This window comes from Thamnophis elegans, chromosome 5 (assembly GCF_009769535.1).
Source record: "Thamnophis elegans isolate rThaEle1 chromosome 5, rThaEle1.pri, whole genome shotgun sequence".
NCBI lineage: Eukaryota > Metazoa > Chordata > Lepidosauria > Squamata > Colubridae > Thamnophis > Thamnophis elegans.
The window spans coordinates 47,123,668-47,150,826 of NC_045545.1; the positions used below are offsets into that span (position 1 = coordinate 47,123,668).

At 38.6% G+C, this 27,159-nt stretch overlaps 2 protein-coding genes across 2 annotated transcripts in view; both read left to right on the plus strand.

The window, feature by feature from the left end:
* MAPK13 (mitogen-activated protein kinase 13) overlaps positions 1–21,769 on the plus strand; it is a 30,840-nt gene extending 9,071 nt beyond the window's left edge. Inside the window, exons 4-12 of the mRNA XM_032217907.1 lie at positions 2,767–2,875; positions 6,015–6,044; positions 9,637–9,684; positions 11,912–12,026; positions 13,473–13,544; positions 15,763–15,842; positions 17,299–17,377; positions 19,464–19,640; positions 21,573–21,769. Coding sequence (XP_032073798.1) covers positions 2,767–2,875; positions 6,015–6,044; positions 9,637–9,684; positions 11,912–12,026; positions 13,473–13,544; positions 15,763–15,842; positions 17,299–17,377; positions 19,464–19,640; positions 21,573–21,652 — 790 coding nt within the window. The 3' untranslated portion in view covers positions 21,653–21,769. The remainder of the gene's footprint in view (positions 1–2,766; positions 2,876–6,014; positions 6,045–9,636; positions 9,685–11,911; positions 12,027–13,472; positions 13,545–15,762; positions 15,843–17,298; positions 17,378–19,463; positions 19,641–21,572) is intronic.
* A 104-nt stretch (positions 21,770–21,873) lies between these two features.
* LOC116509029 (bromodomain and PHD finger-containing protein 3-like) overlaps positions 21,874–27,159 on the plus strand; it is a 47,890-nt gene continuing 42,604 nt past the window's right edge. The window contains 1 exon segment of the mRNA XM_032217912.1: positions 21,874–26,534. The gene's annotated coding sequence lies outside the window, so the exon portion shown is untranslated.

A 27,159-nucleotide genomic window follows, 5' to 3' on the forward strand; every position in this document is an offset into this window, starting at 1 on the left:
GATGATATTAATGATATTGTCACAGGATGTAAGCTGGTTGAGCTAAAGCTACTTTTTGCAATTGGTCCAAAGTAATTTTGACAATGCTAATGTTCAGATGGTGTTTCAATTCTTTTGGTATTGGATCCAAGGTGGCTACTACTATTGGTACTATCTTTGTTTTATTTTGCCAGTCATCTAATTGAAGGTCTTCATATTTTGTAATTTTCTCCAGTTCTTTCTCTTCTCTTCTGCTATCTTCAGGTACTGCCACCTCCATTATCAGACTGTTTTGTCTTTTTTAAATCAACAATTGTTAAGTCTATGTTATATGGCAATATAGAATATTGCCATTTATCCGCAAGCAAGAACTGGGGGATCACAACACAGATAAAGTGCTCATTATTATCATATACACATGAAACATGAAATCACAACTGCCAGTTCTTTAGTTGGTATTGGCTTTCATACACATCAAGTTCTTCCCAAGAACTTTTGTTGTAATAAATCAGCATAGTATACAGTATTTGTGGATACAAGCAGTGTGGCTTTTTGCAATTGACAGATGGACATTTTGTCAATACCCAGTTTATTGTTGTTGCGGTTAATGCAAACTACCCATTAGTTTTTACATAAAATTTAGCATCCTGAAAATCCAGTCTTTAACAGTCGCTTTTAAATTAGAAACTTTTGGGGGCCAATCTAGTGAAACAATTGCTACCCATAATCAGGTGTTCTGTTTACATTTCTTTTAAACTGCTCCCATTGGATCTCAACTTCCCAAAGGAAGAAATGGTATTTTCACCCTGCGGTGCATTTTTTCAAATGGAACTTTGATGACAGAGATTTACATTTGAAAATAGATGACACGGGAGGAGAATATGCTTTCTGCCAGAATTGGCATCCTATAACAATCTTTTATCATTGTAATGTTTTAATATTTAATATTTATACAAAAAAGTTGCTTGCTGAGAACAATCTGTGTCACACAAAAGCCAAACAGAACGTTGAATACAATCTATATTATGGTATGGACAATATTTAATAAAATCTCAGATGATTGGGGAAATATTTATAATATGTTCATTAATTAATCATAAAACATAATTGGAAGAGGTCATCTCATGAAACTTGCTTGATGCAAGATTTAAAATGCAAAACATGTTATATTGTGTTGACACAATCTAGCTTCTACATTTTAGGGCGAGCTAGTGGAGTAAAATCTACAGAGATGCCTTTTTTAAAAAACATTTCAAGGCAGTAGATTTTTTCCATAAACAATTGGTACAGTTACTTTTAACATTTGCTTAGGTTGTGCTTTCCAGTAATGTTATGCACCTGTCCTTTTTATATTCTTTGAGGGAACAATGAATACTAAATAATTGCACGTCTAAACTAATCATATAAATTTAAAAGAAAAACAATAGATCAGCAGCACTAAAGCAAACTATGAAGCTATAATATTCAAATATAAGTAAAAATGGACTAGTCATTTTTTAAAAAGTCTTTATACAAAACAACACATGGTTATCTATTTAATGCGTATTATGCAGAGTACAACTTGTGAGTACATTTTTAAAAAATGCTATTATTTTCTGATATTCTTGCCAGTTCTGCTATTTCCAAATATGGGCCTAGCATTCTGGATGGAATGGGGCATAGAGTGAAATAGGAGGAGACAATCAATAATTGGTTTTAATGAAATTGCTGTCAACAGGGCTTTCAGAAGTAGACAAAATAATGAAGAAGCAGTCAAAATAGAACTCATTCCCCTTGTCCCAGTGATGGAAACAATAACATACAGAACTATACAAGATACTTATTGGTAGAAGATCCATAATGCACCCAATGTTGACACAACTAGCAAAATCCAACTCTCTTCCCCAGACTAAGTCAACCTTCTCTGCAGCAGTGAGCAGCAATCTTGTTTTGAAAAATAAGTCTAGTGTTCTTTCAAAAGGGCACTAAGCCTGTTTTTATAAGAAGCCTGCATAACATCTGACAAATACTCCAGGAAGTGCCAATCTGGCATTCTGTAGGCAAGCACCTCTGTGGAAGCTATATCTCTGGTGATTACTGCAGTCCAAATTGAAATGACCGTGGAGGGCAGTCCCCGTTATTTGAGGGTGAGAGGCTAACCTAATACATAGCAGCTTAGACGGCCCCTAGAAGATGGACAGGTTCCAAATCCTGCCATAGGTGTGGGTTGGGGATGTAAAAGCAATATCATAAGGAAATGTTTGTGCTATGGTTTGTACCATAGTTAAGGGTTTCAGAGATGACTCTTACCTTTATATAATTAGTAACTACATAAGAAGTCAGTGCAAATCAACTAGGTCTTAGCCGCCAGTCAATAGCTATGCTATCTGGTAGTCCCTTGTGTTGTATGGATAAACACAGAGCCAGAAATTGAAAAACATAGATTAATTGGATCTGAAAAGCCAGCAGTGTGAGTCTCACATCAACTAAACTATTACATTGACAATAGACTTATTTAAGACAATAGGCATATAGTGGTTTCAGAGAAGTTCAGATGATTTTGTTATGGACTGCAGTAAAAAGATTAAGTTGCAATAACATTGTTTGCTACAGTATTTTGTTTAATGAGATAAAACTATTGTTCCCTTTCCTGGTTCTAAAATACACCCCTGCACTCTTATTTTCAGAAATGGGATTTTATAAAATTGGTAAGAGTCTTAGCATGAATTAGCTACTATTTCTGGTGAACTATATAACTGCATTATACATTACATCTTACTCTGATACTTACCTTTTAAATATTTTTAGTTACCTGGTGATGCCATACATGCAAACGGATTTACAAAAGATAATGGGACACCAATTCAGTGAGGAAAAAATTCAGTATCTGATCTACCAGGTTTTGAAAGGCTTGAAGGTAAGTAACATCAGAAAAATTCAGAAAGAAAGAAATTTCTGCCATTTTTGCCAAACCACCTCATTTCTTTAGCATCTTTGTACTGACAACATCTTTTAATAGATTATGAACATATAATCATAGGATTGAAAGGAGCGAGAGGAACCTTAGAGATCATAAAGTCTAGCTCCCTGCCTACTACATGGATGTGTACTTTAGCACCCCTGACCAAAATCCATCCAACTTCAATGGATTGACCTCCAATCAAGCAATATGTACATTGATGAAAGACTTTTACTATAGCCTTTCTTTGTAACGGTACACCATTTTTTCTTATCCTGTCTTCTGGAACGACTCTAAATAATTCTGTCCTGTCCTCCATATAATAGCTCTTCAAATATTGAGACAGCTACAGTATCATATCTCTGCAAACTTTCCTTCTCAAGCTAAAGACAGCTAGCACCAGCTGTTCCTCTTATATTTTCCTATCCAAGCCATCTTATTGTCTTGGTTGCTATTTTGTGAATAAACCTCTCAAAATGTGGTACTGAGAACTACTCAAGGTGCAGTCTAACCAATGCAGAATAGAGAGGAATTATTTTCTTGATTTGACATGCTACATCTGTTGATATGGCTTTTCTTTTTGGCAGATGCCTTTTAGCTCATAATAATTTTATAATAAATCCACCAAGACATTCAGATTATATTTTTCATGTCCTGATGTGAAACATGCTATCTGCTATTTGCTATAATCAAGCCTTTATTTTTTCCTACAAGAATGAAAGATTTTACTTCTGTCCTAGTTGAAATTAATTGTCCTTTTTTCTGCCCATTTCCCCAATTTTCCAAGATATTCTTGAATCTTGATATTGTCCTCTAAGGCATTTGCTATCTCTCATATATTTATTATCCACAAATACGATAATTATTTTTTTTAACCTCGCATTCTAGACAGTTATAAATATTTTGAACAACACAGGGTCTAACCCTGGCGATATGCCACTTGACACTTTCCCTGAACACAACACACAGCCACCCTTTGTGTCTATCAGATCTTTGATGGCTGCCTTATTTGAAAGGGATTTTTCTTAAACATGAATCTCTCCAAGTTCTCTTTAGGAAGATTTATTAAAATGAAAGCAGATGTAGTAAAACAATAATGCACCCCTGCAATAATTCCTTCCAGTCTGATAGGGAGACACTGGCATGATGGCTCTCATGGGGTATGATTGTACAAGCTCTCTTTCCATCTAAAAACAGCATAAGCCAGTCAATTTTGTGCCATTTTCTCTATTAAGGTCTTACAACAAGCCTTGGCTAACAGTTTGCTGAAGTCAAGGTACATTCCTACAATCAAATAAATTAACCCCATTTGTCCAAAAAGATCAACTTTATTTGGCATGATTTCTTCTTGATGAACACTTGCTGGCTTCTGCCAAGTAATGTATTTATTTTTTATTCTCCTTAATCAGCTTTTTAATAATCTATTGCAGAGTTTTGTCATGCGTCAATTACAGGCTTACTGGTTGGTAATTATTCTGGTCTTTCCCTTCCCCTCCCCCCACAGAACATTTGCCCTTACTCCACAATTTCTCAAAGATCACAGAAAAGGGCTTGGAGGTAACATCTGCAAGCTCTTTCAAGATTTTCAGATGCAGCTGGTCTGACCTGGAGATTTAAACATGTTCACAGAAGTCACATGCTCCCTAACTGATTGCAACGCCTCCTTAGAGGGAACTGTCTTTTAATAGAGCAAGGAATAAAAATACCACAAGGAAAATGAAAGAGAAAAAAGAGGTTGAGGGGGGGGCTTTTTTCTGTTTGTCATCTGCTACTACATGACCATTTCTCTAATAAGTGGTCTCAAGCTCTTTCTTTCTTTTTTTCATTTACTATTGAAATGGCCAGGGGAAAAAAACCTTCTTGTTGCTTTTACTTCCCTGTGACTTTACAATTATTTTGTGCTTTTGTTGCAGAAAATAACAGGCTTTAGACTTCTCAGGATACAGGAAAGGTTTATTTGGCAGCCAGGTTCAGAAAGTTAGCGAAATGGCTAACATTACAAATTCTGAACAACCTTCATCATCAAAGCACGCATTCTTATACATTCTCAAAAGCATCGCAACACGGAAATACTTAACTCATTTCTTATTGGTTATTTTTGGGGGAAAGCCTTATAAATAGATGAGGGTCTAACTTCTCCTTTTGTTACAGGTATGGACTACGTGTCATTAATGAACTTTATCTGAACCTTGTGGTTTGGACTTTTGACATAGGGATGTTGGCTAGAATATCTTGTGGTTAGAGGCTGATGACATTTCCTTCTAACTATCCTTTTTATGCCACGTTTTCATTCTTATATTTTAATCCATATTTTATTCTACTTTACTTTAGCTTTTTGGACTTCTATGTACCTCTTGCATGATTATATCCAGAGATGTGCTTGCAAGAGCTGATTCTTAAACTTTCTGGAATTTTGATATAGAGACCCTTAATTCCTTGTTTTGCTTGGCCTATTGCTTTGCACACTGATGTCCACATGAGATGGACCTCATCATTTACTTAGAGTACCCGGAGTTTCTCATCTCAGAAGCATCTCCCATTTCTGAAGTACAAATCATTCCTATCCACAGCATCTGGCTTGTAGCCAAGATAGTTTGGTTATAAGCAAGATGGCTATTATCTCTGAATTTGAATGGTTCCTTATCAGTGTCCTCAGCTTGATTCACACCTCCCATCGTGCCTATCCAGTGATGACCACACCTCCTGGGGATTCTGGGGCTAGTCATTCAACATATGAAAAGGTCATCAGTAATGGAAGATTGCCAGAGTTCATGACTTAGCAAAAATAAGGAAAGGAGAAAGCTTTCACCAGAGTCACTCTCACAAAAACATGAAGGCCTCATCAGGGTTGCTTTTGCTTGTTGACAAGAAGTTCTGAAGAATTCTAGAATATTTCTATTGGATTATTTTTCTTTTTGGTAGGAACCGTGTTTCCACTTTCTAAGAGTTGTTTTGAGACAATTAATCCACATAGAAAGCTACTTTGTGTACCCTAAGATACTACATAGAACATGCTCTATCACAGGGAATCTTGATTAATACCAATTATGGATGAGGCTGAATGTAATTTTCATGTGGTCTTTTTCTTCTTTTGCAGTATATTCACTCTGCTGGAATCATTCACAGGGTATGTTCTTTTTAATTTATTCCTGTTCTAGAGTGTACAGTTTACCAGTGCAGCCTTCTACAACCTGGTGCCTTCCAGGTGTGACTACCATAATCTCCCAGCCTCAAACACCATTGGCCCCAAGCTAAGGAAGACTGCCTAATCTCTATTGCTATGCTGAAACCAAATGACCTTTGTTTTCTGTCCCCCCCCCCCCCCAAGAGAACCTGCACAACCCCCTAGAAGCCTCTTGGCAGTTGGTTGCAATGTCCTAATTCTGGCCCACCAGCATGTTACAAACAACAACAGCCCTTCCTCTTATCCTATTCAGCTGATATCATCCTATCCACAACTTTGGAAATTCCTTGTTTCCTTTGTAACATTAATGTGGAGAAACACATTTATGCAAGAATAGAGAGATGGGGATGGGGGGGATATGTGAAATTGCTAAATTCTTTCTTAGCTCACTGATTCTTCCTTATAAAATTACCTATCCCTGGTAGCTGGAAAACAACGGAAGAATTAAGATGTTCTCCTTCCCTATATTAACAAAGATAGAATTAATTAACTAATTCAGGATTTATTTAGCAATGCTTCCAACTTTATAAGCTAAGCTAAAGACTAGCAAATCATATTAACATGGGAACCTGGCCAATTCTACGTATTTATCCTCAGAATGGAAAAAAAACATTGTGCCGATCCAAAACTTTTTGCGGTCAAGATCATGCCCCATATGATGCTCAGGCCAATGTTTTAATAAACACAGGTTTCGGTGCGATGTTCACATTAGAACTTCTGCCTCTCCAGTCTCCTGCTACTACTGATGGTAGCTGGTAGCTACATGGCATGTCTCCCCTTAGGAAATACATTCTATACCCACTGAGATATACTTCATTTGACATTTCCCTCATGCATTTCAGCATCAAACCCTGTAATCCAACTTGTTGGCTCACCTTTTTCTATGGCAGTTGAAAACTGCCTGAGGAAAACATGTTATAGCAGAAGACATCACTAGACAGACCTCATGATGCCCTGAGGCCAGTTTTAAAACATGGAAATAATCCAATGAAAACATTACTGAGAGAAAAAGAATGGGGGGTGGGGTGGGGAGAGAGAGGCGGGGAAGGAAGAATAGTTACCTGGTTGAACCCATGGAGCAGAAATGTTTCACACTGTCCTATTAGTGCTTACCATGTAATTGCAGAGATAGATGCACAATACTCAGAGTCTCAGAGAATGTTTATATTCTCATTAACTGTGGTGAAGAAGAGGAATTTAGATCTTAATAATTACAACAGAGGAATTGGGAAATGAAAGGCCTTTACAGACTGACTACTATCCCCTCTGTCCTGTCATTCTGCTGCAGCAGCACAAAAACAGGAAGAGATAGAAACACAGGTTTTCTCCCCACCCCCCTCCTGTTGAATGAAATGGAAGGCAATTTGCCAACATGGCACTGAGTGTTTGGGAGAAAACTGTTAAGAAGAATAAGGAAATTGGGATCTGGCAAATCCACTGCTGTTTTGTGACACTCGCAGCACTACTGGTAGAACATCTGTGACAGTGGAGCATTCACAGGCAAAGCAGGAAGATTCCTGCTTGGTGTCCTTCCCTCCAAAATATTGCTAGAGCTGTTAAGTGAGTTAAAGAATTGCTGTAAACCAGCAAGAAGAGTGCAATCTAAATTGTACCCAGTTTTTAATCTTAAAAGAATATGATTAAATTAGTGGGAACTGGATTACAGTTTAAGAGTTCATCCACACAGTTCCTTACTGTAGCATAAGCATACCCCATTACTGTTTCCCCAAGGACATTTCCTCCCAACACAGCCTCCATCTCAGAGTCGGCCCATTGCTTTGGCAGGCAGAAGTCATGTATTACCTTCCTTCTTTGCTCCAGTACTCTTGGCATAGCAATTCTGCTGTGGGATCCTTCCTTTGGTTCATGTGGGTTGTACCAGTGGTCGGTTCCGGGTGGTGCGCCCTGGTATGAGCATACCAGTGGCAGCTGGGAGCAGCGGCCACCGTACCGGAATCGTGCTTTGGAGGGCCCACCCATCTGCCCTCGTTTCTTACCTCTATTTGAGCTAACCGGGCCATTTGCGCACGCACGTGCAGTATATGGTGCCTGCGCAACCTCCACTGAGCATCTGTAGCATCGCAGGGCAGTGGGTGCGCATGTGTGCACAATGCCCGTGCCCGTGGATGCCCGGTCCTGTTGCAGCATACCAGTTGCAACGGGATCCGGAACCCACCACTGGGTTGCACACAGGGGTGGGCTTCAAAAATTTCAGCAATGGGTTTTCTGCTCGGTTGCTGGGTGGGCGTGGCCATGGTGGGTGTGGCTACTGTGGGCATAGCCTAATCTGCCTCCTGCACTACAGCCAGTGGGGGAGGAGTTTTTGCCTTCCCCAGGCTCCAGGTGCTTTCCTCGAGTCTCTGGGAAGGCAAAAAGTGCCTCCCCGGGCTCCGGAGGCTTTCCGGAACTTCTGGGAGGCCTATTTTCCCCCTCCCTGAGCCTCTGCATGGGCCCTGCACTTACCTCACATCCAAAATGGGTCAGGTGGAAACTCCTGGGTGGGGAGGGGCAGGGTAGGTGGGGCCAGCCAGGTGTGGGGTTTGGAGGTTCTCTGAACCAGCCATTACGTTAGCTAACGGTTCTCCCAAACCCAGGTAAACCTGTAGTAGCCCACCTCTGGTTGCACATTTTTCTTCTGTTTTAGCCAAACTTGGACAATCTAGATCGTGTAAGGACTTCAAATTGACTAGCCTATCCTTGGCTTATTGCACCTAACTGAAAAGTTAACCAAACAGACCTGGCTCTTGCCCCTTTGCAGCCTATATTCCCCTTCCCAATGGACAGCCTGCTTTTGGGGAAGCCTGCCTCCCTTTCCCACAGGATATTCTTTGAAAAGTTCACAACCCCCCCCCCCCCCCCGAATGTAACCTAGAAGAGGTATGGCTTCCACATACAGTGATGTTTTACAGAGCCAGTTAACAGTGAGATGGCAGCAAAGAGACAAAGGTGGCAGATGGGGTGAAAGGATGACTAGCCAACAAATCAACAGGTCACAAACATTTTGAGAGAAGGGTTGTGTGGATGTATGTAAGAGAGACTATAATTCAACATGTGTGTCATATACACTAACATCTTCAGCTTCAGTAATATTTACGTGGAGAGCAGATGCATCAAGTCTATGCAAATCCAGGTGACCATTAACATGCAATTAAGAAAAAACAACCTCTTTGGTGGCAGCCAGTAGTCATGAAGTCAATAGATGAATACTCTTTTGAATCCTTTGAAAAAAGAATGATTAATCCTTACAACACCCCCCTGGTAGACATTCTACCTCTATACTAATCAGTAGCAGATTTTTTCCTTTGAATATCCTGGCTGGTCACATTCAAATTTTTAGCCAGGGAAACTGCTTTTTCAGTGCTGAGGATCAAACGGGCATCAGACAGCCTAGATCATGTTAGGTGCTTGTTAGGGAGCGGCAAACCCGATGCGTGGCTCTGGGATGGAAGGAAAGAATGTGCTTATTATGTAATTATCTACTCTAGGATCAAATGGTGATAGTGAAAATGGAGTTTTCTAATTTTGTATACCGCAGGATCTAAAGCCGGGAAATTTAGCAGTGAATGAAGACTGTGAATTAAAGGTAAGATGTTTGTTTTTGTTTAATGAAAAAGTAGACTGCATTGTTGGTTCGACTATGTTGTTCTGAATCTTCAGTGCACTTTTCTCTGCAATACATTATTTGGAAATGACACTTACTTATTTTGATGGGATATCTAAAGATAGATTCATTGAAATCAGCCAATTTAAAGTGCACTTGGGTGGTAACATATTTATTGCATTTTATTAAGCAATTGTTTTGTTTGAAATGAAATTTTAGATGACATCATCTAATTTTCCATATTTCCTATTATTTCTTCCAACTATTTTCTTTCCTTGAAAAAAAAAACTATTTTCTATTAATTACCGGTAGAAAAAAAGTATGTTCGCTAAGAGCCTTCACCTGGAAGGATCCTTATATTACATAACAGTTCATATAATTAGAGTTTAATATTGTTCTCTATTTTAAACCTATACTGCAGAGGCTCAGAATTCAAATGCACAGTAATATTAATGCAGTTTACATCCCACTCTCAGTTTTAGACTTGCACGGTAATGGCATTTTGCCAGTACTCTTTCTATAATAGAATGGAATGCTTGGGGATGGAGTATATAGGAAAGAATCCTGGTGGTGTAGAGGTTAAAACTCAGTATTGCAGGCTAACTCTGTCCATAGTCTGTAGTTCAATCCTGATGGGGCTCAAGGTTGACTCAGCATTCTGAGGTTGGTAAAATGAGGACTCAAATTGTTGTGGGCAATAAGCCAGCATTGTAACTGCCCAAAGAGCTCTGTAAAGACTATGAGATGGTATAGAAGTCTAAATGCTATCACTAGACTTTCTGACCTTGATTTATAGCTAGGCTTGGCAAATCTTTGGAACAGGAGTTTTGGCAAAGTATCTGAGTCTTGGCTAAACAAGATTATAACACTCAAAAAAATGAAAGAGAACTCGTTTCCCTCAGGTCTTTCCCACCTGTACTTAGACATGCTATAAACATGTCCTGGCAATGCTTCTCTTGCTTTTCTGTTCCCATTAGGTTGTTTTCCTCTTGTCCCCAGCCCATGACTGAATCTAGTTTAAATTATCCTCAGATAAAGCAGTGCTTTCCCCTTATGCCAACAGCATCCAATGACAGTCTTGAGTTTTTGCCCCCCTTCTCGAATGGTATGGTTGTTGTGTGTTTTTAAATTTTGTATTGTTATGTCTCGTCTTTTTATCCCCCTGTCTGTACCTCCTTCCCTGATTGAATTGTGAGCCGCCCTGAGTCCCCTTCGGGGAAAAGGGCAGCATATAAATGTAATCAATCAATCAATCAATCAATCTTAAGATGGGCAACATTTGTTATGCTTTTCCACCACTGTATGACAGCGGTCAAAGATGTGTTTAGAGAATTATAATTGACCATTTCAGGTGATGAAGGCACATCCTCCATCTTCCTGTCATCCTTTTCTATACCAGTTTTGCTTTAGCAGCTGGGCAACTCAGTCCAGTGCCATTGGCTTATCAGAATTTCACAATAGGGCTGCGCAGAAACTTCTTTAATTCTGTGCCTTTACTTTGAACCCAGGCAAAATTAGCATGGAATGATAGGAGCAACCCCTCTTTTGCCTCTCATAACAAAACACTGAAAACTGGCATTTGTGGTATATCTAAAGAAGGAAGAAGAGGCCCCAAATAAGTGCTATTTTTTTGACTCAAGAGTCCTTGATTCTTGCCTGTTTTTTTTAAATATTATTCCACATAGATTATACAGAATGGGATGCCAGAGGAAAGGGCACAGGTAGGAGAGATGACACACATTGTCCTGCTGCAGTGCTGTGACTGGTGACATGCTGAAGGGGGAGGTCAGCACAGCCAGAGGGATCAACTAATTGTTGCTTATCACATGCTGTACCCACAACATCAAGAAGACGCAAGTTGATGTGACTTGGAACAGATGGCAACAGAGGCAGGCTAGGCATTGTAATTAGGCAGCACATTTTGAGCCAGTGTAGTTTCCTGCTGACTCAAATATGGGTGGATTGCCCTTTGGCTCAACAATGGGGAAAACCCCTCAGCTGGCATCATTAAAGCTAACTAAGGGTGCTTTTAGTCACCACTGTGTTAAAAAAAAACAATGGCTTTGTAATAGCAATCTCTATTGTTTTTAGGAAGAACTTAAGAAACTTAGTGGAGCGTTCTGAAAAAAACATTTTTTTTCTTTTCCTATTGCTATGGGTACATGGCAACATCGTTCTCATTGTACAAAACAATTTTTCATGTTTTTAGATCTTGGATTTTGGCTTAGCGAGGCATACAGACACAGAGATGACAGGCTATGTTGTAACTCGTTGGTACAGAGCACCTGAAGTGATTCTGAACTGGATGCATTACAACCAGACTGGTTGGTTAAATTATTTATTCATGGGGGAGGGGTTGGGAAATTCTTAATAAGTTGTGGATTATTGGCTAACTCTGGAATTTCTATGTGACTTTTTAATGTATTTAATTCCCCCCCTTTTTTCAGTAAGTATAGTACAAACCCTCACAGCTAGGCCTGATTCCAATTATGTTAAGCTGTGGCATTCAAATTGCATGAGCCCAATAATTAGAGTTGTAAAACTTAGTATATAGCTTTGCAAATGATATGCCCAATGTAGGCAGTCTACTTTTCTTCAAGCAAACATTAATTAAAGTAGTATGGCTTCTCCTACTTTGCTTACTGAGAAGTTGTATTCTTTTCAGTGATCCTTGTACCTAGATAGATGCACAAAAGATTTCATCTAAATTGAATTTTCACCTTCCATAAACTACCAGACAGCCACCATGCACTGTGTTACATAATTTTATTTTCACTGCTATTAATTCCTGACACTCAGATTAATTCAGTCCAATTATTTTGCAGAGAATAGAACATAACAGAATCCTATTCTGTGTCTCCTGGTAAAATTAATCAGCATAAGTAATTTCTAACTCATTTGCATTGTGATATGTGGACACATATGCTTCAAATACAGCTGTTGACAAAACTACTACTGTGAAAAAGTTGTTTTGTTAGTCTAATGCAGGGGTGTCAAACTCACGTCATCACTGCGGCGTCATGTGATTTATCTAGACTTTTTTTCCCTTTGCTAAACTGGGGATAGCCAGCACGTGATGCATCCGGCCCACAGGCTGGGAGTTTGACAGCCCTGGTCTAATGCATTTCTCCTGTAATAGCACCTTTGAATAAAATGAACCTAGAATATCTGAAAAAAACAGTGCCAGACATATATTTTGTGCAACTAAATTAGGATAGAAAAAATCTGACTACACACTTGCCCATTATAGTGTCCTCAAAATGGATTGCTCTTCAACACCCCAATCCTCTACAAGCACGAGAGTGGCTGGCTAGGAATTGTGTTAGACATAGCCGTGTTTGTGTGTGTGTGTGTGTGTGTGTGTGTGTGTGTGAGAGAGAGAGAGAGAGAGAGAGAGTTGGGGGAAACTTCCTTTGTGCAAAATAGCTTATTGCCTTATAGCACTTAAAGAGGATTTCAAAACCATAAAATAAGAATAATAAAAGATAATATTACAAGTTGGACTATCAGTTTTATGTTGAAAAAATCTGGATGACCACAAGATGGTAGCAAAGAGTTAGATTTTTCTATATCCCTTGGCTGCAACTTGTCTGGATTTTTGCAGCCCAGGTCTGATAGCTAAAGACACAGTAACGTAACTTGTAAACAAGCAGATCTATTACAAGCATGTGTAAAGTATGTATTTTAGTTTCCAATGTTGCTATTTCAAACCTTAGCATTAAATCCTTTCTTGTCTCTCTTGCATCTTCTTCTTCCTCTTTTTCAAACAGTGGACATCTGGTCTGTTGGTTGTATCATGGCAGAAATGTTGACTGGGAAAACTCTGTTTAAGGGTAAAGACTGTATCCTTTTCTGTGCCCCTGTCTGAAACTGATGCTCTCACAGTTTGTATTGAAAATATAAATAACATAGAGGATTATCGGTAGGAAGAAATCTAATATGAAAATTCAAAATACTTGTACTTGTACTTATATAAGTACTGTGAGCTCGGTTTAATCTAAAAATCTATTTTCACATATTACGGGATTTTAATTAATAGCAAAGTTGTGGCAAACAGGGTTAATGAATGTTTCTCTCTCCCTTTAATGCTTGATGTTCATTATGGGTGGATCTTTAACTGTGTTCAAGACAATGTATAATAGATTGTGCAAGACTTCACTTTCAAAAGCAAACATTACTTCAAGACGCATTGAGCATCAACATTGCTCCTGTCTGTTCAGGTTGGACAGAGATCAGGGTATGAGGGGGAATGGGATTAAGAACAAGTATGGGGGCACAATGTTGCATTTGTCAGCAACAGCTTAAAACTGTTGACTTTGTCCCTAGACTCAGGGAGTTGCCCTCAGCAGCTGATGCATGATCCTGAGAAAAGCCATGCTTGGCTTTGGAAAGTGAATGAATGAATAGAATAGAGCTGGAAGGGACCTTGGAGGTCTTCTAGTTCAGCCCTCCACTCAACCAGGAGAACCTATACCCATGATGCAAACCTATGGCACGTGTGCCCAAAATGGCACATGGAGCCATGTCACATGGCACGCACAGCATTGCCCATTCCTCTTCCGGATTTCTAGTGCACATGCGCATATGACAATCATCTGACCTTTTTGCATGCGACATTGTTGGAAACCAGAAGAGCTGGCCTTCTGTTTTTTGGTGTGAGCATGTGTGCTGGCCAGCTGATCAGCGCATATGCATGCACGGCAGTAACTGGAAGATTTGCTGGGTGGTGTGCATGCATGCCCTGGAAACCAGAAATTCATTTTCCAGTGCACACATGCCCCCTGGGCAGCTCCGCTTCCTGGTTGCGGCCCAGATGAGCACATGTGTGCAAAACACCCCCTTTTTGGCACTGTGTTCATGCACACATGCACGTGCAAGCACTCCCTTTTCAGCACTCGGTGCCAAAAATGTTTGCCATCACTGACCTATACTATTTCAGATATATGACTGTCTAGTGCCTTCTTAAAAACTTCCAGTGATGGAGCACTCACAATTTCTGAAGGCAAGCTGTTCCACTGGTTAATTGTCCTCACATTTCACCCATCAAATCTCAAATTCTTCACTGTTCTGTCAGCAGCTCCTTAAACCGAATAATTTTTTTTCTTTGAAATGACACAATTCAAACACATTTACATTTATAAAGTCTTCTAGAAGTATAGCCACAACTTCCAGCAGTCCCTCTCACTCCTTCCCTTCTCTGCAGAGTTCCAAGATTCACTAGAATGAAGGCTAAGGTTACCATATACACAAGAATTCTAGTAATTACTGTTCTTTCAGATAAGGCATCTATGAATAGTCAGTGCCCATGGTGAGGCAGCCTACATCTGCTCATTGCTTGGATCATTTGCCAATCTCTTCAGCAGCCTGAAAACTTACATGCACACTGCGCACTTATCTCTGTTAATGGAAAGGCCTTTGCATTTTTAGGCAGGAGGTCATAGATTATGCTGTTAGACATTTCTGATATACCTACAACCACAATTGAGACCAAAATTTATGTGGTTAAGTAAGACATTTGTTGAGTGAGTTTTGTCCCATTTTACAACCTTTCTTGTCACAGTTGTTAAGTGAATCATTGCAATTGTTAAGTGAGTAACATGGTTTTAAGTGAATCTGGTTTACCCATTGACTTTGCTTGTCAGAAGGCTGCAAAAAGAGATCACATGATCCCGGGACACAGCAGCCGTCATAAATATAGTTGCCAACATCTGAATTTTGATCCCGTGACCATGGGGATACAGCAACGGTCGTGTGAAAAATGGTCATATCACTTTTTTCAATGATATCATAACTTTGAATGGTCACTAAATGAACTGTTGTAAGCCGAGGACTATCTATACTTCAACACTAATGATTGTGGGTTGCAGGCCTTATTCTCCCTAACAATCAATGATCTAGCAGGAAACATTCATTATCTCTCAGTCTAGTGATGCCAACAACAAGGTATGGAAGCAAGCAATCTTCCCCTTTTATAGAAAAAGTAGGATAAATGGAGCCATTTATGGAGGGTTTTTTTGTCAAATTCAACGTCTGTTGGTAATACTTGATTCAGCCTCCCAGATCTTGATCAGCTCACCCAGATCCTGAAAGTGACAGGAAGCCCTGGAGAAGAGTTTGTGCAAAAACTGGAAGACAAAGCGGTAAGATGCTCTATTTTGCAATTTAGAGGCAAACTCATATGTTCTTATTGTTTTAAAAAGTTTAACTTTCTGCCCAACTTTCATAAATGATGTCAACTGTTATTGTACCTATGTATCCCACCGCTCCTCCAATTAACTCAAAGTAATGTGCTTGCTCATAGCCCCATTAATCTTACCTAAAACCCTGTCAGATAAAATAGAGAAAACTGATGTGATGGGTATCTTCCTAGCTTTAATTTAGTACTATAAACTACCACCCTTGTAAGCTTCTCTGACCAAGAAAATTGAATGATATTATACCAGCATTTTGTTTTAATAACCTTTGAGTTTTATAACATGCATTATTAATATTGATTAGTACTTGTTTATTTCTGCATCGCTGTTGAGAATTGTTGGGTGCATTCAGCTCCTGACAAAAACCATTGAACACTAACTCTGAAATTAAATGAAATACTGGGGTTGTAACAGCTGGAGAAAGACGTTTGCAGGTGCACTTTCCTTCTCTAAAGCAAAACTGGGAGGGAAAAATGGTCCTGGTTTGCCTGTTTTGTACACAGCGTGATGAAAGACAGCTTCCCTGTCAGTATAGGAAGGTTTTCCTGTCATGGAAAGGATATTGCATTATAAAAATTGAAAAAAGAAATGACATAAAAGTGTTGAACGAAGGCCAAAGTAAGCTGGAATGTGCTAGCTATAAAGATAGCATGAGAAAGTATCTTTATAGACTGACAAATTCTTCTTATGAAAATGGCAAATGAATGTAGATATTCAGAGATCAGTAAATTGAAATATTTCGCTTCCAGAAATTGAAAATGGAGTACTATGCATATTTATTTAGATTCAAATCCTACTTTGGTTTGATTTTTGTTTAGTATTGCACCTTATTCACTTGGAGAAATCAAAACAAACAGGCAAAAACTGCCATCTGAACCATAAAGGTATTTTTTGAAGTGCCGTCCATTGCTCTTAAGATGAGCAGCACCAAAGCCAGATGAAAGATGCCCTTTCTTTCTCTTCCTCAAAGGTTTCCTTTCTTTTGTTTCCTAAATCCCATTTTCTATATTGCTCTTCTTACCTAGTTAACTATCAGGGCAAGAGGCTGCTCTTTTTAGATGGCTGAATAGTTTCTCTCCCAGTTGTCTGCCTTCTGAACTCTCTCATTATATGAAATTAGGCAGCATGTTATACATTAAATTACAAGCTTCCATCTTGATATAAAGAGAGATGCAACTATTAGGAGCCATGATGTCATATTATTATTACTACTACAGTAAAATTATTACTTTGTCTTGTGTATAACACAGCTCAAAGAAGATTAATGTGGACCTTTTATACTTTGTATAAAAGAAGTGTATGGTCAGTATGTGGGCTTCTAATCAATCTATAAAGAGTTGATTATGATGTAACTTTTCAAGGTGACATTTATATGGCTTTATGAAAATGTTATTTCTTTTAGGCTAAAAACTACATACAGACACTTCCTAAAATTCCCAAAATGGATTTATCTCTGCTTTTACCCAAAGCCAGTCCTCTAGGTAAGTTCTTTTATATGTTTTAATTTACCATAAAATTAACATTCCCCAGAAAGATTATACAACTGAAATGTATTATTTAACTTTTATTCAGATGACAGATGAACATGTCAAAACAATCTCTTTTATGATTCTAGCCGAGCCAGCATATTCTGTGCAACTTTGATAACAAATAAATCTCCAAAATGTAATTAAGCATGAATAATGTATTACCCTCTGGATGTTGTTGTGAAAATAAATCCCCTTGAGTACAATGGGAAATACTCTAAAGTAAATGTTGTATTACATGCCAGTCTTCTCTAACTTAGCAGCCACAAGTGGCATTTTTGGTATTCAAAACAAAACATGAATTGCAAGAGTTTGGATCCAATCCCAGAGTAAAATTTTATCATTTCAAGTAGTATCATTTGGTGGAGGGTTCCGAGTACTGCTAGCTCGCCAGCTGGGCTGCTCTGTGCCTTGTGACAAGGGGTTGCCTTTTCTTACCCACATGTTTTCTGGTCGAGCCAGTATGACAGCAGGCACCAATCATGTCCCTGCTACAATTTTTTTAGACTGGATTTGATAATATGGAAGTGAGTGATGAACAGTTAAGCACATCAGCAGACAAAAGATTGATCTGAGCCAGATGACTGCCCAATCTGGTTTTAAAATAAAACTGTTAGGGGAAATTAGCATTTACAAGTGAATCGGTCCCAGTTAAGGTTCTTCTCGTACAAGTTTTGTTAACAGTACTGATATGACAAACATTAAGAATACTAGCATAATTTTATCAGATTGCAACATGCATAGAGTCATCTCAAACTGTGAGATGGGTAGCAGATAAATATAATCATGAATAAATTTAACAATGAATAAAATAATGTTGTGGCTTGTTGAAGTTTGGTAGGCACATATTGAAAATATTAAAGAAATCTGATAGGGATTTATGAAAATAGAATCTGTATACTTGATGGCCTTATGACTTTAGATTGGAAAAAATATTGAGAAGAATAGCAGAGATTAGCTCAGTACCTCAAGATTTATTTAAAGAAACTTCCCTGCTGAAACAAGGTGTAGATTTTGGTAACATATTGTAAACAACTGTAACTCTCTTCTCAGTGGATAAGAGCAAGGTTGTATTCTTGTTTCAAGTGGGGGATTTGTTTTTGTTTTTTTTAAAACTATATCTTCATCATTTTTCTGCCAATTGGCTAGTAGCAGTCAGTCTGTGCTGCACTGCATTGCAATTTCCTCTTACATTTGTGGTAAAAAACAAGGTAATAAGGGAGCATTGATGATAATAATGATGGTGATATTATCCATTCAGTCATGTCTGTCTCTTGGTGATTCTACAAGCCAGGTCTCTCTGCATCTTCTTATCTTGCACTACTTCTTTTAGTTGTTTTAAGCTCTGACTGGTGTCAGCTTTGATAATGTGCAGTCATCATGTTCTTTGGCAGCCTGGTTTCCTTTTACAGCTAAGTCTTCCAATCATAATTGCTTTCTCCAGTAAATTCCTCCTCATTACATGGCCAAAATAAGTGAGGCACAGTTTTGTGATTTTGAAGGGAATGTTAGGTGGTCCCATTTTCACTGTTTTATTTCAAGAACACTTGAATTTTATTTTTACTTTCAAATAAAAAGTATTTTCCATTTCCTACATATTTCTAAATTTTACTCTTACCTCCCCACTATGGTCTGGATAACAGCACTTTTCCAAAACCTCTACTTGTAGTGAGGAGAAATTCTTCATTGGCTCCATGGTGAGAACTGACCAGTAATGTAATGGTAAAATTTACAAACATACATGAAGTCACTTGGGTTTCACCCTCCTTCAAATACAACGTAGTTAAATTAAATAGAAGGTTTCAGCTTGATGTATTACGAAGGAACTTCAACAAAGATGTTTTAAAAGTTAAACTTTGTTGAAGTTACAGGCCACTTTACAATCCATCAAACTGAATCCTTCTACCTAATTTAACTATGTTGTAAGCAAATATAGCCAATTTCGCCCACCAGCCATCTTAAGCTTTTAGATTTATACTTCCTATAATAAACAATTATAGCTTTCTTTTAATTTTTACAATATTTATATCTTTCCTTGCAGCCGTGGACTTGCTCGACAAAATGTTGCAGCTCGATGTAGAAAAACGACTCACGGCAACCCAAGCTCTGGCCCATTCCTACTTTGATCCATTCAGAGATATTGAGGAAGAGACAGAAGCCCAGCACTCCTATGATGATTCCATAGGAAGTACAAAGCTTTCAATAAATGAATGGAGAAGTAAGTCCATCTGGACAGTTTTTATATATCTTTGCCCTTAGTGCAAACCTCATCACAGTTCATGAACCTGGTCCACCAATTCCTGAACACATAATAACTAGCTATATTAATGCTGAATACAATCTGAAGTACAGGTTCTCTCCGAAGTAGATAAAATTCATAACTAGGAGTATAGACTGCAACTTGGCCTACACAAATACTAATTAAATAAAAATATGTGGGTACCTCCCCCACTCTTTTTCACCACTGTTAGTTACTCCATAATCCATTGGGTAAGGAGAAACACAAAAATTCAGCATACTTTAATATGGTAACATCACTACACTGCATTTTGTTGTCACCATGTTGAAGGACAACCAACCAACAGATTTCTCATTTTAGGTTTAAAACTGAGTGTCAAGCAGAAGCACTTGCAAAATACGTCTCCTAAAGAATAAAGACCAGGGACTATTAAAAAGGGGGAAAGAAAAACAAAAACAATGAGTAATGGAAGGAATACCTACTTTCTAAAGACACCACTAAATTATATGCCAGAAGCAGCTCAGATCTCACCCAATTTTTTAAAAAACTCCTATTAGACTTAGGAATTTTGTGGAGAAGAGGACATGATGGTTATTGGCCAGAAGTGGTATTCAGCAGCTTCTGACTACTTCTGGAGAAACAGTAGCGGAAATTTTGAGTAGTTGGGAGAACCCGTAAATACCACCTCTGACTAGCCCCACCCCCATCTATTCTGTGCCTCCTGAGTCCCAACTAATTGGGAGGGAATTGGTATTTTGCAGTAAACTTCCCCTGGATTGGGGAGGGAATGGAGATTTTACAGTAACATTCCCCTACCACGCCCACCAAGCCACGCCCACAGAACTGATAGTAATTTTTTTTTAAATCCCACCACTGTTATGGGCCCTGTTGACAACTACAGTATGTTAAATTTCATGTATGGAAAGAATATAGTTAAGAACTGGTTAGTGATATCTTTCTAGCAATTAGAAAAGGAAATGATAGAAAAAATATTGGGAATTTATGGATAAACCACACTTGGAGTACTCCTCACATAATAGAACATTTAATAATGTTAAAAATTAAATAACCCTAATTGTTTAAGCCTGGGATTATGTAGAAAAAAGTGAATCTATTAGATAAAAGTAAAAGCCAGCTGGTAATGGCCTAGTTTTAATGATAAGTTAAAAACTTAAAGAAGCAGATATGTATTTATAATCCTTTCCTATGAAATCTTAATAAAAGCAGGGAACAGCCCACCTTGCAGTGGGTATATTCATGGGTATATGATATGGAATGACAAGCTAGAACAGACTCATTTATACTGAAGAGATGAACTGATAAATCTAACAAATTGATGTTTAACAATGACAGGTCCATTTTTTTTACTCCGCAGCTAATTATTAAGTATTAACATATCGGAAGCATTTCTTAGCCATGTATTGCCTGTTATCTTCAGAGTGGCAGTCAAAGCAGTATAAGTCTAATATACAATTCAATATAGCGGGTTCATAAACGTATAACATTTAAATTAGGTTTTAAAAAGCTGCTAGCAAACTAAATCCCTACTTAATAAAAGTAACATATACCACCACCTATAATAATGTTCTTAAATATCATTTAAATAAAGCAGGAGAAATTACCTATCTCTTCGTGAAATTCAATAGAATTGGATACTACCAGTAGTAAGAATTGGTCTTTTACAACCTTTTAAAAAACTGAACAATTTAGGAAGGCCTATGTAAGATGAAGTGTTGCCATCTGTTACTATTGTTTTTGTTGCTGTTTAAAAATTATGCTGGGATAGCAACAGTTACATTCAGCTGCATTCAATGCTCCATTCCTTATAGTTTACTAAAATGTGCTCAGTGTGCCTTTATTGTTTGAACAAAAATGTGCTTACATTTATGTAAATTTTGCTTATCTTTAAAGGGCATATTTACAGTGAAATACTGACATTCAGCCCAATTGCTCGGAAAGATTCGAAGAGGAGAAGTGGAATGACCTTATAGATTCTTGTATGTCTAGTGCTGATCGACCTTTCCAATGATACACAACCATCGGTGTTTTGATCCTAAAGAAGAGTAAATATAAATCAGGATGAAAAAGGCCATATACATATAGCACAATAATAGTGAATCAACAGAGGTCAACTTTGCTCTGAACATCAGAGTGATATAACAACCTTGAGTGCACAAGTCGAGGTGATTCTCATTAAACTCTTTGTGATAAAATGTGATGGCTGTGTTTTTCTTTTTCTTGTACTTTTTGTAACTGGTTCCATAAATTTAGTCTAAAAAATTAAAGTAAATGTTTCTACAAGTGAATAAAATCTTCCTTTCTCTTAATATCTCCTATTAAATAAAAATGCATAATGTTTCAAAAAAGAAAAATATTTATATAATAAAGGAACAGTTGCAAAGAGCAGTTACATTATGTTCCTTGTGATTCATTCTGAATAAATATTTTACATTTGAAACAGATCTCTCACTTCTTAATGGCCTTAAATTAGCCATATAGGTTGCAAATAGGAAGTATTTACATTTTTAAGCATTCAGAATTCCCATCTAGCATGATTTTCACCAGTATCCCAGTATGTTTCTTTGCAAATGTTAACTATTTGTGATTTGGGATATGTGCGCGCGCATGCCACATGTTCATTTCCCCACACATGCAATACACACATATACACAGCATTTACAATTTAAGATAAAAAGCGGAAGAAATGAATAGCCTGTTGGATTAGATTTGACTTATTTGGCAATGTTTAGTACTTTAAAATGATTGAAATGTATAATGCAAGGAAATGAAGGGTACTTTCATATTACTGTAATTCTCAGAAGCATTTTATGACAATCCATGTTTATTTTCACTTTTGCCAATTTGAAATGTTAAGAAAAAAAATTAAAATCAAACTGCACTATATCTTGTAATCAAAAGTCTCCTCACCCCTCATTTTTTTCAGAAATGTGGAAGATTCCATTAAAAAAACTTTCAAAACATTTTATTATTCTTATGAACACTTTGTTCTATTATCACAGTGAGCAATATATTTCAGTTGAGATCTTGCAATTTTTGTTCTCTTTCCAAGTATCTATTTTATTACTGATTTATAAGTTTCAGAAATAGAAAAAATGATTCTAAATTGAGATGTTCCAATAATTGCATAGTTGCATTGAACTATTGCATCGAAATTTAGCAGCTTTCAACCTGTTGCATTTGTCATATTTGTGTACTGACAAGATAACAAAACTCTAGGAACATTCATCTTGTGCTGCTGTAAAGTACATGATTTCCAAATACAGTAGGCACTAATTATTTACATTGTGCAGCTAATGTATTGTTTTTATTATTTTGCTTGTGCCATCAAGTCAGTGTTGACCTTTAGCAATCTCATATATAGAAGTTCTCCAGCACGCTCTATTTCCCATTTTGCCCATCTTATCTTCTGAAGCTGCATCCATTGCCACCGAAATGGATTCCATCCACTTTGTCTTCTTACTTTTTCTTCCACCTTTCTCAGTATTAGACTCCTCCAAAGAGCCAGGTCTATCTCCAAGTGGTGTTCTTTAGTATAGCAATTCAAGCATGGAACCTCCATTTGAGTTCAGAGATTATTTTGGAAGTTTTGTTTTTCGATTCCTAATATCTTTAGTTTTATTACACCTCCTTGTAGAGGTCAATATAACTTCTGCACAGCAACTTTAATTTTTAGATATTCCATCTGATAATGTACACATGGTATTATATAGGCTTGTTGGAAAACTGTGTTAATAATGGAATCATTCAAAAACTGGTAAGTTTTTCTCCAGATCCATTTCTGTTTCTTTGGCAAATGTTTTCAGATTTTCTTTTTTACCGTTTTCAGTTCTGGCATTCATCTGCAATAGAAGCACACCTTACATATTTTCTTGGTGTCAGATTGAACCTGACCATAAAACACATCTCAACCTTCTCTTCTACATCAGTGATTGGAACATAAACATAGATAACTATCATGATAGAGCTGTCTGTGAAGTCTGATATTATTCAGCCAGTGACTGCATTGTACTCAAATAGTTCTTGCTCCATTCTTCCTATTAAAGCAACACTTGATCTTTGTACCCTGAGTAGTAAACTGAATTGTCCATTTTCTGATGCCTAAAATGCCACTATGAAGCCAATTCACTTCATCTTTCACTGTGTTGAACTTTCCCATGTTTATGCTTGTGTTCGATTCCCACTTTAATATTGCTGTAGCTTTGGGTTTTCTTTTTCTACACGATAATAAGCCAACACAGCAACTAGATTGTTCCTAAGGCTTTCATCTAACCATGCCACAAAGACTGGTGGTAGTGGTAGTACTCCAAAAGAGCCTCAGTGCTTCTTTGAGAACATATTCAGTGCCATCTGGCCCAAGCTCAAAATTCAGCATAGAATTACATTATCTCTGTCCTTTATTGGTTAACTATAGTAGTTTACCATTGCTTTCTTTTATGCAATACAAAATGCCTTTGCCATTGTCACTAAAGTGATCATCCAGCTCAAGTGGCCTGACACAGCTACTTATTTGCTTTCTCATTTTTTATGAATTTGTTAGGAATCTATATTCATAATGTATACTCCTGGTGCTTTTTGCTCATCTCTCAAGGACACCTACCACCAGCACACAATAAGTAGGACTCAAGTGATGTATTAATTCTACTCTTCACAAAACAATTATCACGTTGGCAGTAAAATTACCTGAGTTGCAACTAATCTTACTTTTTTTTTCTCTCCAGAAATTATTTGGAATATTTCTCTGAACTCTTTTGTTCTACTCTGTATTTGGAACTCAAAATTATCCCTTTTTGATACCTAATTTTAGTTTTACTTATATCAACCCATTATTAACAGAAAATAAGTATTAACAATTATTAGCTGCTATCAAGGAATCCAAATTATGCTATTGCATGAGTGGAAAATTTTCTTAATGTGTACTTCCAAATCTGTTTCAGAGCATTGGAAGCAAATCATTCCAAACCTGTTATCAGATTTAAATTTTTGGACTGGCATTGAGGTAATAAGTTTAACTCTCAGCCACTGAAGCTCATTGGTTGATATGGAGCATTTGCTATCAACACATCCTACCTCAGAGGGTGATTGCTGGGAGGAAAATAAAAGGCTAGAGCACATCCTATATGGTGTGCCTTTTATAAACTCTTGCACAAAAGGTGGAATATCATTCTAGTAAATAAATAATACAGGTGAGAGTAGTACAGCAACAAATAACAAGGTTGTTATTTAGTTTTAAAGCAACATTAAATTGTATGCATTTCATAAAAATGCAAAGCTCAAAAGAACAAGAACATGTTAAACAAATTTGAGGTTATGATAAAACAAACTTAATCAGAATTATATATATTAAAACAGTAGAGAAAATTTAAACTATAAGTTAAATTTCTAAATTGCCAGAGTGCAAGTTTTGGATAGTTGGGTATCCATATTTACTTCACTACAGCCTGACTGAGAATACTTCCCATCCTATAATAGCAGCTGGCTTTTAAGGCAGTGCATTTTCATTTTAAATCTGCATTCAATCATAGCATGAGTAATTTTAGTCAATTGATTATACTATGCCTGTAATAAAGATATAATCATGTTGGTGAGCAAACTATGTAACAATTTCAATTTATCATTTTATGCAGTAGCTTGCTAATAAGAGCATAAGAACGAGTACCCAAAGTTCTTCCTCTTCCTTCTACTTAGCATTCATGAATTGAGCACCACTGAAATGAAACATTTTTTAAAATATGAATCACACAGTGTATACTATCTGGGTTCTTTATGTCACTAGCTAACTCATACAATATTTGGAATCCTTGTAATAGCATATGGCTGTAATTTATTTATTTTAACTGTAATAATTAGCAATGGGGAAAAAGTTCTGTACAACATATGTGACATAAAAGCCAAAATCCAGCCTCTTCACAAATCAAATGAAAGTTCAAACAGCACTTTTGGAGCAGATTGAGGAGGCTGGCTCAGACCCAAATTCTTTAAATTTATGAGAAACAGCTCACTTATCACAGCGTGGCACCTAATATTAACATCACGTGTAGTTCACCGGGCCATATTCAGACACTTGTCATTTTGCTGGGCAGGGCCTCCCAAAGCATAAGCCTGCAGCAAATTGCACACATCTACATATGGGATACACACGTTCATACACGGAAGTGACTCTCCCTGTAGGAATTGGATCAGGTATGAACAAGCTCTTCAGTTGCTGCCTCAGAATCATCCCCAGCACTTTTTCCTCCCTGCATGTCGCCAGAATTCAACTTAGTCCCCGAACCGGCCTACTGAGGCAGCCAGTTTCAAGAATTACCCCCACCCCACCCCCCCAAGTGTGTCTGTCAGCCGCCACCACACAGGGTTCATTAGCCTATCTCGGTCACTCCCCCCCACCCCCTCCCGTCCCACCGCTGCCCCCCAGGCCTTCCCAATTCTATGTCCGGAGAGGAAAAGCGGGGGGGGGGGCGGTCCTTGTCGGGGGGGCCGAGAAAGAGCCGAGCACGGCTGCAGCCCCTTCCCTCGCCGCCTCCTTCCCTCCCTCCCCCACTTTCCTCTCCATCGTTTGGCCGGGCTGCGCTCCTGCCTTTTTTTTTTTGCCGCCGCCGCCGCCTCCATCTTGCCTTTCCTCGCTCCCTCCCCCCCCCCCCCGCAACAGGAGCCGGAGCCGCGGCGGAGGCACTGAGGCAAGAGGCAGCGGGGCCGAGCGGGTTGGGAGTCGCGGACATGAAGGGGCGGCGCTGAAGAGATACGGGCTGAGCCGACATCTTGTACCCCCCCCTCTACCCTTTGCCGACGGTGCCATTCCGAGCGCCCCGCGGAAAGCCAGGGGTCCCCGCGGAGGAGAACAAGGAGGCGGCCCAGGCAAGTAGAGTCAAGATCTCCCTCCCTCCATGCCGCCGCAGTCGCAACCTCCTTCCCCTTCCCTTCCTCACGGTCCCCCTAGGATCGCATGAAGGTGACCGGCTTGGGCGGGAGCTGGGTGACAGAATTAGAAAGGCCTGGAACCCTCCGAGATGCGGGGCAGGGATCCTTCCACAACGCCTTATACCGAATTTGAGGGGGAAAGGGAGAGCAACTGAGATCGCGGGGGGAAGAGGGAAACCGCTCCCCGCCATCTTGTTTGCCCTCATAACCGGGACATCTTTGGCCACGCCCACCTTCCCCTTCATCATTGGTCGAGGCAGGGACACGTCGCTCCTGTTTGGAACCGGGAGGATGCGACTGATTCCATTGACGGGTGATGGACAGCGCCGCTTTCCAATCCGAACATGGTTACGGATGATTCCTTTACCTGCTATGCAATTAGTGTAGGGATTTCCTCCTCCCCTCCCCCCTCCCAGGCCTTGGAGACATTGATAAATTCATATTCAGGCCTACTTTTTCTCCTCCTTTCCCCCTCCACCCCTTTAATCCCTCTCCCCCATGCTTTTGCTTTTTTTAAAAAAAAAATCTGTGGAAGGAAGTGAGGCTGGCTGGAGCCTTGAGA